General features: G+C 44.3%; 1 protein-coding gene across 1 annotated transcript; it reads left to right on the forward strand.

The window, feature by feature from the left end:
- The first annotated feature begins 204 nt into the window (after positions 1 to 204).
- On the forward strand, positions 205 to 6,771 carry dld (deltaD). The gene is made up of 11 exons (XM_041177598.1): positions 205 to 317; positions 492 to 785; positions 1,280 to 1,340; positions 1,466 to 1,723; positions 2,723 to 2,783; positions 3,811 to 3,941; positions 4,071 to 4,240; positions 4,352 to 4,568; positions 5,052 to 5,844; positions 5,955 to 6,069; positions 6,254 to 6,771. The coding sequence occupies exons 1-11, from the start codon at positions 243 to 245 to the stop codon at positions 6,257 to 6,259; spliced, it is 2,181 nt and encodes a 726-aa protein (XP_041033532.1). The 5' UTR covers positions 205 to 242; the 3' UTR covers positions 6,260 to 6,771.
- The last annotated feature ends 5,644 nt before the right edge of the window (positions 6,772 to 12,415 follow it).

Consider the following 12,415-nt stretch of genomic DNA (forward strand, 5'->3'; position numbering starts at 1 on the left):
AGAGAGAGAGAGGTGTTAGAACAGCGCCCAGTAACCCCACCAGTGTTTCGACCGATCTCTCGGCTGGTTTCAACCTCTTCCGAGCAAGCGACCCTCATTGAAAAGAGCTGTCAGTCATTAAGGGAAGGGCGGTTCTCTGTGGACGAGGAGCAATCAAAGGATTTGAGAGAGCAAAACAGAAACATTCTCAGTGGAGTTCGGAGCGGTGCGGTTCGGCCGGCGCTTCATTCAACAGAAGCTTGATGAGAATCCTCCACCTAGCCATGGCACACCGCAGCCTCTGTCTGTTCATCACACAGCTTGCTATACTCCAGCAGGTAAGCAGAGCTGGGATTTGTTTCCATTTGTACAATTTAAAAACGATTATCCACTTCTGAATCTGGCTGCATTATTATTCCAACTGTCGTTTTCTCCCTCGCTTCCACACTCTCTCTCTCACCCCCTCACCTCCCCTATATATATATATATAATATATGTGTGTTTTTTAACAGGCCTTTTCCTCTGGGGTATTTGAGCTGAAGTTACAGGAATTTAATAACCGCAAAGGACTGAGTGGTAATGCGAATTGCTGCAAAGGCGGATCGGCCTCGAACTACGGCTTGCCTTGCGAATGCAAGACCTTCTTCCGCGTGTGCCTCAAACATTACCAGGCGAACATTTCCCCCGAGCCGCCGTGCACTTACGGGAGCGCCCTCACCCCCGTCCTCGGCTCCAACTCCTTCTCCATCCCGGACGCTGAAGCCTTCAACAACCCCATGCGATTCCCCTTCGCTTTCACCTGGCCGGTAAGTTGCGCGGTCTCATTGTCAGGGATGGTAAAGAGTTGAATGGCGGTGTTTGGGGGGGGGGGGGGGGGGGGGGGCGCGGGGAGAGGGAGAGAGAGAGAGAGAGAGAGAGAAGTGGAGGGCGGAGGCTGGTGGGCGTTGAGGGGCGGCTTTCAGCCCTTCAGGGAGAAACGCCATACACTCTGGGGGTGGTGGAGGGGGGAAACTTAAATGATGTGGGAAACTTCACAGACCCTAACTGGGAATTTTCAGCTCAGCGTGAGATTCCAAACGGCCTCATCTTACAATGTTGAGTGTGAAAGCAGTGGAATTAAGCGTCAAGACGGATGACAACTGCAGTCTCTGCTAATATCCTACACTGAGATTATGGGGACACGAGAGGATCTTTTAACCTTTGCGACACAGAGATAGTGTGTGTGTGTCAGTTAACTTGATCTCAATTACTTTTTTTAACCTATTTGACTGGGTTTCAATGATTTTTTTCTTTTAAACAGGGGACTTTCTCTCTGATTATTGAAGCTCTGCATGCGGAACCCACTGATGACTTGAGTACAGGTAATTCCCTCCCTCCTCCTCCCTCTCTCTCTCTCTCTCTCCATCCCAGTTAACCCCCTCTCTGCTTTACTAAAGCTTCCCTTGAAAGTGTTTCTCTAACTGCCTGTGTGTTTCCTGACATCCAGACAACCCTGATCGGCTCATCAGCCGCCTGGCGACACAGCGGCACCTGACTGTGGGAGACGAATGGTCCCAGGACGTGCACATCAGCAGCCGGACCGAGCTCAAGTACTCGTATCGCTTCGTCTGCGATGAGCACTACTACGGGGAGGGTTGCTCCGTCTTCTGCCGGCCCCGGGACGATGCCTTCGGCCACTTCAGCTGCGGCGAGAAGGGTGAAAAGCTGTGCAACCCGGGCTGGGAGGGACCCTACTGCACCGAATGTGAGTCCACCCTTCCCCGCTTGACCACGCTGCAGAATCCAGGAGCTGGGCTATTTTCAATGCAAATGCCAATGAGCAGCATTTAATCTGGTGTAAACACTCGTGCGGGTTTTTGTATTTAAAAGAAAAACGTTTTCTAATTACGTGTTAGAAATAAAAAGAGAGTTAGGGTTAGTGGGCAGCTTGTCTGAAACCATATAATATGTTTGAACATAAAAGTGGCCCGGCCCCTTGTTCCTGGGCTGCATTTCATGGTGGATGTGTTTTCCTTTGACTCTTGGGGAAAAAAAGTAGCCAGTGGAAATGGCAGACCCGGGGCACAAACCCCAAACCAACCCCCAAACCCTCCCGCCCCACTCCCCTTAATTCCCAGCCCCCTTCACTCGCTCATTGGGCCATCTCATATGGGTGCCGTTAGAACTGGGCGGGCGCTGGGTCATGGTGTGGATTGGCGGGGCCGGCCAGGCTTGCTGGCGGTGGCGTGTATTGTTGAGCGCTCACAGGTCCACGGGGCAGCTGCGTTCTCAAGCTGAGAGGCAGCAAAACAATGGAGCAGCTGTCCTACCATAGCCAGCCTGCAAGCCAGCTGTCCACTCTTATCTACACACACACACACACACACACACAGCTAGATATGAAGGGGTGGAGTTGGGCTAAAAAAAAGGACTTCTGACCAACAAGGGGGGGTGGTGGTGGAAGCCAAAAAAAAAAGGCTTTGTGCATTCCCTTTTGTGTATGTGTGTGTTAAGCAGAATCCTTAGTGAGGAGTAAAACACTCAATTACTGGGCAAACTTATCACTTTCCACACACCCCGCTCGCTCGCCCAAGAAAACCAATCACGCACTTGTAAAACTTACCGCTCCTCAGGGGTTTTTTTTTTCTTCCCCCCCCCGGAAACAAAGTTATGGTCTAAGATTTGTCAGGTGTGACTGGAGTGTTGTGATTTATATGATATATAACACACAGTCGATCTTAACCCTGTATTCTTCCCTCTCCAGCGATCTGTCTCCCTGGCTGTGATGAGCAGCACGGATACTGCGATAGGCCTGGGGAATGCAAGTAAGTAATGAGAGCTTTTTTTCTTGTTAGTTAAAGTTAACAGTACATAAAAGAGTCGGTAAATGATCTCTATCAGAAGGTGCGTGGGAATGGAAGGCATCTTCTAGAGTTCAAAGCGGCTCATCTCCTGGTAGCTGTTAGGTACATTTTGGAAGCCTGGGAAACTCGGTCTTTGGGGATCATGTAGCAAAAGGAAAACACGGCTGTTAACTTAAGTTTACAGTGCCCTAGTGGGAAGTAAATTTACTATAATTACCAGGTTAAACGAGTGGATAGACCAATTATAGCAGTTCACTATCTTTCTGCTGCTCAGCAGCCGGTAGGAGCGCCCTCTGCTGGCGTCCGTTTCATTATCTGCAGAAACTTTTCATCGTGTGTGTGTGTATACTTGCCTTGGGCATTATTGCACCCAGAAGGGACTGAGAAATCCTTTCTGATCCCTTTTCTCTAGTGAATGGACTTCCATTTCCAGAAACTATGTGGCGATCGAAATGTGTTGCAAATGACGTCACTGTCTTAGAACCCCCCGCCTCCCCAAGAAAATAAACATTTGCTTTCATCTTAAATGTTCCCCAAAATTGCATTATATCACAAAATTGCAAACAATCTTTTAGCTCTTCAACCCCTAGCGATTCAGTTAAATCAGCACAATCTTTACAATCAAACTGTTGAACAAGCCTAACTATTTCTATTGGCCTCCTAAAGGGTGCTGTGCACCCTAGAGGGTGGCTGCCTGACTTTTTGTGTTTTTAAAATCTCTAATTTAGGTTTTTAAGTGGTGCATTTTACTCTCTGCCAGAATCGTTTGGGTGCATTATTATCATCGCAACAGCAAGATGGCACAGTTGTGGTTGTGGTAGAAATGTGCTGGGGTTTTTGGGGGGGGGGGTGGGGCAGGGGGAATGGAAATTCTACAGTTTGGGGAAGATTTTTGTTTGCTTTTAATTCTCTTAAAATTTTTGCATCTTTTTCATAGAAAAAGCTGACCAAAGGTATTAAGCGATTCTCCTTTTTGTTCAATTTCCAGGTGTAGGGTGGGGTGGCAAGGGCGCTACTGTGATGAATGTATTCGTTATCCAGGGTGTCTTCATGGGACATGTCAGCAGCCTTGGCAGTGTAACTGCCAGGAAGGATGGGGTGGTCTCTTCTGTAACCAGGGTAAGCTGTTATGTCCTTCCTGCTCCTTTTATAAAGGCCATTTATTTTGGTTGATATTTTGTCTTCATACTGCTATTCTTGCCACTGACTGATTTCCCCGCCCCCTTTTTTTTTCTCCTCTTCCTCCAGACTTGAACTATTGTACTCATCACAAGCCTTGTAAGAATGGAGCTACTTGCACCAATACTGGTCAAGGAAGTTACACTTGTACCTGTCGTCCTGGCTACACTGGCTCCAACTGTGAAATCGAGATCAATGAGTGCGATGCCAATCCCTGTAAAAATGATGGGACCTGCACGGTAAGTGGGACAGAACCATTAAAGATAACAGTTAAAAACAAAATATAGGTATTCCTGATGTACAGCCAGTGTGCCTGGATAACTGACCAATGGACTGAAATCTTGCCTTAGGACCTGGAGAATCACTACTCTTGTACCTGCCCACCGGGCTTCCATGGTCGAAATTGTGAACTGAGTGCCATGACGTGTGCAGATGGGCCCTGCTTTAATGGTGGAAGGTGCACAGACAAACCTACTGGTGGCTACAGCTGCCATTGCCCTGCTAGTTACTCCGGCTTCAACTGTGAGAAGAAAATTGATCACTGCAGTTCCAACCCATGCACCAATGGTAAGCAGTAATATGAATATTCAGATGAACTCTAGGGTTTTGTGTATATCCCCCTCTGACCTTACCCCAATGCCACCCACCCCATCATCACTCTAACTTCTTCATGCCCAACAACATCCGAGATCTCTATGCTCCTCAAATTCTAACTCCTTGGGCATTCCTAATTTTAATTGCTCCACCATTGGCAGCCCTACCTTCAGCTGTCTAGGTCCGAAGCTCTGGAATTCCTACCCTGAACCTCTCTGCCCTCTTCCTCACTCTCTTCCTTTAAGATGCTCCACCTCTTTGACCAGGCTTTTGGTCACCTGCCTTCAAATCTGTCAACTTTTGTCTGATTACACTGCTGTGAGGAGCCTCAGGACATGTAACCATGTTAGAGGTGCTATATAAGTGCAAGTTGTTGTTGTTGTTGTAAAAGTCTCACCATTATAGAATTGAAGCTCGCTGTTGGTTAAGTTTATATTTTCCTTTCTCCTTGTTCAGGTGCCCAGTGTGTCGATATTGGGAATTCCTACATATGCCAATGCCGTGCTGGCTTCACAGGAAGACACTGCGACATTGACACGGATAACTGTGCAATCATGCCCTGTCTTAATGGAGGAACATGTCAAGATGGAGTTAATGATCACACCTGCACCTGCCTGCCTGGATTTAGTGGAAAGAATTGCAGCATCTCCATCAGTAAATGTGTGAACAACCCTTGCCACAATGGCGCCACCTGCCATGAGAGGAACAGCCATTACGTCTGCCAGTGCGCCCGTGGATACGGTGGGCTTAACTGCCAGTTCCTGCTGCCAGAGCAGCCTCAGGGTCAAACCGTTATCATAGACGTTAAGGATAAATACACAGAAGCTGAGAACAAGGGGCAGTTTCCATGGGTCGCTGTGTGTGCTGGGGTTATTCTGGTCCTAATGCTGCTCCTGGGATGTGCAGCAGTCGTCGTCTGTGTGCGAGTGAAGCTGCAGAAGGGGCGGCAGCAGCAGCCTGACATCTCCAAGAGCGAGATAGAGACGATGAACAACCTCACCGACTGCCATCGTGAGAAAGACATCTCCATCAGCATCATTGCTGCCACTCAAATCAAAAACACCAACAAGAAAGTAGACTTGCAAAGTGACAGCTCTGCTGAGAGAAATGGCTATAGGGTCAAATACCCTTCAGTGGATTATAATCTGGTACACGAGTTAAAGAATGAAGATTTACTTAAAGCTGAAAATGAGCGGGGAGATGCTAGTAGCCTGGAAGCAGAGCAAAAGAGTGCCACACAGCATAATGGGTAATTAAGTAAACCAATCTGCTATTTATTTGTTATTGTAAATGCAGAATGTTGTTTTTATCAGTCGACTGAGTACCAACCTAACTCATGTTTTTTTTTCAACCCAATAGTGAACCCTCAGAAAGAAAACGGCCAGAGTCCACATACTCAGCCTCAAAAGACACCAAGTATCAGTCAGTGTACGTCATATCTGAAGAGAAGGACGAATGTATAATAGCAACTGAGGTTTGTACATCTTTTGACTTCACTTTCCCTTTTCACCTCCTCCATACATGAAGATGTCAATATCAGGAGTGTAACAAATTCCCTTTTCCGTAGCAATCCCTCGTTATTCAGCTATGACCTTGTTTTGAGAGTTTCACTACCCAAATCCATAGACTGATGGTAGCTGTGCTTGATTCCTTCATAGGTGTAAAATGGAAGAGCCACGATGGAAATATAGTTGCCTTGCCAAGAAGAGATTTGCTCCAGTAAACTGCTGCTCAGATTAAACTGGTTATCTGCTGAAATTGGCAAGAAGACTCAAAAGGACAGACAGTAAGGCAGGACCTGTAACCCATGGACACCTGTTGCACTGCCTTTTCGTGGGCTTTTTGAAAGAAGAAAAGTCCATTGCACTACAGACAAACAGTTGCTTCCTGTATTCTTTACGTGGGCTTAACGCTTGACTAGAAAGCCTGCACTGCCTTGAGTGTGAACTCAGGTGCAGTAAGAGACAATGTTCTTGTACTGGAGATGCAAATACTGCCTCTGATGCCTTTTTTGGACAGAAAATGTTTTCTAATTGATCAGGAGTGAGAAGGAAAACAAAAAAAGTATTGTTTCAAGCGCTGAAATATTTTTCAAACGTATTTGTGCAGTCGATGGTTCTTGAAGTTCATTTCACATAATTTAAAATTCTGGTAAATATGTAAAAAAAAAAAGGCACTTCGGTTCTATGTCTATATTTTGTACATAATCGTATTTATAGAAACAGGTGCAAAAATTATTTGAGTTGTTTGTATTGTTTTTTTTGTTACTGAAGAAAAGTGTTTTATAAATATTTTTTCTAAATAAATGAAATTGGTTATAATTTTCTGATGTTTTACCCTGTTCTCTTTTATCAGTATCTTTGATACTGAGAACAAAGTTGACAGCTTTGCTCCAATTTTCTGTTAAACCAATTTTTCCTCATTAGTCTGAAAAATCCAGGATCAATTTATAAATACTTGCCTATCCCAGTGTTGAATTAAAAGACCTCTAGCCATTGCTTTAATTTAAGGCTATTTAATCCTTTCAATTTGGATCAATTGTAGTAGAATTTCCAACTTCCAAATTCATATATTATCCGGTAACATTTGCGATTGGCATCTCGGTTATTTCAAATAAAAAGAAATGGTATAATATAACCTACTGTTTTTTGTATCCAAAACTAGAAATTCTGCACAGCATAAAACAAAATACAATTGATAAGTTCCTCGAATGATTTCCACCAGCAGCACCCCCCCCCTCCCCCAGTACTTATTTCCCAGTGGAGCATCTAGTTTCGTATAGTTTATAGATCCGAGAGCTCCAGTAAAAAATAATTGGTAAGGTTGTATAATGTCAAAGCTGGGAAGAGGAAGTGTGGACAGGTGTAACCTTTTCATTTGAAGTGTAATATTGCTGAAGACTAAATGAGCAGTGAAGGCCATTCAAAACAGACAATATAAATGGAGACACTTGTTTTGTGTTTGGAGATGAAGTAGATGACCTCAATTTCTGATAAAGAGGTAGGGCTGTTTGCCCCAACCTTTTTTTAAAATTCATTTATGGGTTGTGGGCTTTGCTGGCCAGGTCAGCATTTATTGCCCATCCCTAATTGCCCTTGAGAAGGTGATGGTGAGCTGCCTTCTTGAACCACTGCAGTCCATGTGGTGTAGGTACACCCACAGTGCTGTTAGGAAGGGAGTTCCAGGATTTTGACCCAGCGACAGTGAAGGAACAGCAATACATTTCCAAGTCAGGATGGTGAGTGACTTGGAGGGGAACTTCCAGGTGGTGGTGTTCCCATCTATCTGCTGCCCTTGTCCTTCTAGATGGTAGTGGTCGTGGGTTTGGAAGGTGCTGCCTAAGGAGCCTTGGTGAATCCCTGCAGTGCATCTTGTAGATGGTACACACTGCTGCCATAGTGCATCGGTGGTGGAGAGTGAATGTTTGTGGATGTGTTTGCACCGGGGATATTTGACCCTTGAACCTGTGTTGGCTTGATGTTTTATTTCTTTATAAATGAGGTTTTCCTGTTTAAAGTGACTGTGTTGTGCACTTGTGATTAGTAGCTTTGATTTGAATGTATACCAGCTGTACTTTTACTTTCCAGTGTAAACAGGATTTGAGTTTTGGCTAGAACACGATCATTCTTTTTGTCATACTGAAAATGGTGTTCATACTCCTCTTTATTTGCTCTTTCATATGTTTTCTTCTACCCGCTCCTCTGCCCCACTCCAGCCCCCACTTCACTCCAAAATTATGTCCTTGTATCTGTGCTATTCTTAGGCAAATGGTACAGGAGGGTTTGCAGATAATTTGATAAATATTGCTGAATGATGCTTCGTCAAACAGGAAGGTACAGAGCTTCTGCCGGTCTTCAGATTCCTTCCTCTCCATCCCACCCTATCCTATCACATGAGCGTCGTAAACTGAGGACTAAGTCAAAACCAACAAACATTTTCCTTATGGGAAGTTTAAGTGCAATTGGTAATTATTTGACCGATGTATGAACCTCGGCTTTCTAAGTCTTAAAAACACAAGGGATTTAGATTGTTCCTAAGCTATCCTGGGAGAATGGATTTATAAACTCTTTAGCGTGACCAAACCTAAATTTCAACCAGCAGATTCTAATTCCTGGTGCAGCAACCAAAATGTAATTTGAGGATCAATGGTTTCACTTTCATATTATTTAGGCGATAGGATGTAGCTAGTTAGAATCTTACAGTTTGAATAGAAATGAAAGTTACGCTGATTTTGTCATTAATCCATTTTAGTAGCTATGATTTTCTGTTATATCCATGAATATTCAATGATTTTAAAAAAAATTAAGATCAATGTTATATTTTCTTTAAAAACTCTACGCTTCAGATTTATTTTGAGGTGAATATTAGGTTACATGCCACCCATTTGGAATTGTGGGGAGGAAATATGGTGGATATAACTGGGTAGTTGATGAGCTAAATGACTTCTCAATTTCTTTATCCAAGACTGAGATTACCTTAATTCAATCCTGGCAACACCTCTTACCCCTATTCTATTACTGCCCTACAACCATCACCCCTCCAACCCCTACCCTCTCCAGACACTATCTCAAGCTATGTCAGGAAATGCAGAATTCTGGTGACCTGTTGACCCAGAGGTTAACTTCCTCCTCTCCTTTTGGCTGCTGTTACCACGGCTGCTTTATTTCCTCCTCGATTATTGTCTGTCTCCTCCCCTTGCCCCCATCTTTCCTGAAACTGTCAACCATCCTTTCATTTGCTCTGAGGTTTGACTTCTTCAATACCCTCCTATCTGGCTTCCCTGCATCAGCCCAGCTCAAGCCAAAATACTGCAGCTCATTCCCTCACCAGCTCTTAACCCCACACTTCCGTTACCCTGCTCTCTCCGAGTCCAAAGATTTCCAGCATGTCAAAGTCAAAATTCTTACCCTTGTTTTCAATTTGCACCATATTGTCACACCATCCAGCTTCCTTTGTGTTTCTCCAGGCTTTCCTGACTTCACATCCCTCCTTTTCTAAAACTCTCTCCTTTGTCTACACCTTCAATTCTCCAAATGCAGCTTCTTCGATTATCTCCCCTTTTCCAGTCTTCAGTACCTGCTGTATCCCTTCATTCACAATAATGATTTGGAGGTTTATCCTGCACTGGTGCTCTATATGAGAAATAAAGAATGTACCTGCAGTTACACACTGCATTTAAAACCTCAGGATTCCCCAAGGCAATTCACAACCAGTTAGGTACCTTGGTAGGGCAGCTACTGTTCTAATGCAGGCAATCCCAGTAGCCAATTTGCACAAATTAGGATGCTACTAGCCAGATAATTCATTTCTTTTAGTGATATTGGATGAATATTGGCCAAACGCTGAGAGAGCTGTTCTGCTTTTCCTCAAATAATGCTAAGGGATCTTTTATGTTCACGGCTGAGGGGTTTTGTTTTAATGTCTCTTCAAAAGATGACACCTCCGACAGTGCAGCACTCCCCCAGTATTTCACGGAAATGTCAGCCTAGATTAAGGCTCATCTCTGGTCAACTTGCTGCCTCTGAGGTGCGACTGTTGCAAAGGCTGTAACCTTGGTCAGGATATAACGTTTGTCAGGTGGGCCTGCGCCTGACCGGAACGAGTGTTAAATGACATGCGATGACATCAGGCAAGCGTCCCGACATCATCGCGCACTTGCACGATATTCCGGTCAGTGGGCTGGTGACAATTTTAGGGCCTGTTAAAGCCATTGAATTATGATTGAAAGAATTTTTTTTGCTGCCTGCTCAACCTCACAGTTGTCGGGCAGGTGAAAAGGCCAAGGAGCCTTTGCATTTTTTAGGAAACCTCATCCACGGATGGGATGAGGTTTCCAACAGCAAATAAGAATGTAAACATTTCATTAAGAACGTTCCCCGACGCACAGGTAGCGCTGAGCGCTGAAGCGCGTGTATCACGCTGGGTGGACCTTAATTGGCCTGTCAGCGTGAAATTGCAGTCTGGCCCCAACCGCTCTCGCCCAGCCCCCATGAACCCACCCGACAAAGGAAAAGTCCTGGCCCATAAATGCAAGTTGCTAATGACTCCACATCCTATGTTGATTAGAAATAATCCTTCTAAAATAAATGTTGAGTTGCTGTTTCTGAAATATATTTTCATCAAAACTGACTCGATGTTATATGCCCTCAGTAAAACAGGATCCCAGGATCACAAAAACATCGCCGTGCAGAAGGAGGCCATTTGGCCCATTGTGTCTGCACTGGCTCTCCAAATGAGCAACCCACTTAGTGCCATTCTCCTGCCTTCTCCCCATTACCCTACACATTCTTTCTTTTCAAATAAAGCTCTAATTCCCTTTTGAATGCTTCAATTGAGTCTGCCTCCACCACACTCTCAGGCAGTGCGTTCCAGACCCTAACTGCTTGCAGTATGAAAAAGTTTTACTTCATATTACTATTGCTTCTTTTACTAATTACTTTAAATCAGTGCCCTCCTGGTCTCGATCCTTTTATGAGTGGAAACACTTTCTCCCTATCTACTCTGTCCAGACCCTCATGATTTTGCATACTTCTATCAAATCTCCACTCAGCCTTTCTTTCTCTAAGGACAACTGTCCTAACTTCTCCGGTCTATCTTCATAAGTGAAGCTCCTCAACCTTGTGAATCTTTTCTGCATCCTCTCCAATGCCTTCACATCTTTCCTAAAGTGTGGCATCAAGAACTGGACACAATACTCCAGCTGAGGCCGAACCAGTGACTTATACAATTTCAACATAACCTCTTTGCTGTTGCATTCTGAGCCCAAGATACTGTAAGCTTTATTAACTACTTTCTCAACCTGCCCTGCCACCTTCAATGACTTATTCCCATATCTACCCAGGTCCCTCTGCTTCTGCACCTACTTTAGAGTTGTATCCCTTATCTTATATTGTTTCTCCATGTTCTTTTTACCAAAATGAATCACTTCACATTTCTCTGCATTGAACTTCATTTGCCACCTATCTGCCCACTCCACCAACTTGTCTATTTCCTTTTGAAGTTCTACACTATCCTCCTCGCAGTTCACAATGCTCCTGAGTTTTGTATCATCCGCAAGCTTTGAAATTGTACCCTGTACGCCAAGATCTAGGTCATTAATATGTATCAGGAAAAGCAAGGGTCCCAACACTGGGGAACTTCACTACAAACCTTCCTCCAGCCTGAAAAACATTCATTAGCCACTACTCTCTATTTGCTACTCAGCAAACTCTGTATCCATGTGTTGCTACTGTCCCTTTTATTCCATGCGCTATAACTTTGCTCACAAATCTGTTGTGTGGCACTGTATCAAATGCCTTTTGGAAGTCTCTCCTCCTGCTACAAACAATGGGCGGAATTTTACGCCAGTGGGATTTTATGGTCCCGCCAAAATAAACGGAGTTTTCGAATCGTTCGCTGCATTTTATGGCCCTGTCCCTGTGCCCCTCCCCCCCATCACCAGCGAGGAGTGCAAAATTCCAGCCAATGATATTTGTTCAGAATAACATTCCCTCAATGCTAAGGCTTTGGAAACAGCTTGAAGACAGTGTTATTTGATGGCATGATGGCAGTCACAAATTGTATCTGAATACTCAATTAATTTCATCGTAATAAAATTCTACAGAAGGCCACAACTCGGGATGGATGTCAATTTATTTCAAAGTTTCGTACTGTTGGAATCGTTATGGTTGTTATTCAAATATTGGGATTTATTGAAAATTTGCAAGCATATAAACATATTGGAGAGGTGGTAGCACAATGGTGTTGTCAATGGAGTCTAAGGACTAGGGTTTGAAACACACCATGGTGGAATTTGAATCCAATAAAAATCTGGAATTAAA

Source organism: Carcharodon carcharias, chromosome 2 (assembly GCF_017639515.1).
Source record: "Carcharodon carcharias isolate sCarCar2 chromosome 2, sCarCar2.pri, whole genome shotgun sequence".
NCBI lineage: Eukaryota > Metazoa > Chordata > Chondrichthyes > Lamniformes > Lamnidae > Carcharodon > Carcharodon carcharias.

Coding starts and splice junctions, on each gene's coding strand:
- dld (XM_041177598.1), top strand. CDS start 243: ATGAGAATCCTCCACCTAGCCATGGCACACCGCAGCCTCTGTCTGTTC. Junction 318..491: donor AGCTTGCTATACTCCAGCAG/GTAAGCAGAGCT, acceptor GTTTTTTAACAG/GCCTTTTCCTCTGGGGTATT. Junction 3,942..4,070: donor TGGTCTCTTCTGTAACCAGG/GTAAGCTGTTAT, acceptor CTCTTCCTCCAG/ACTTGAACTATTGTACTCAT.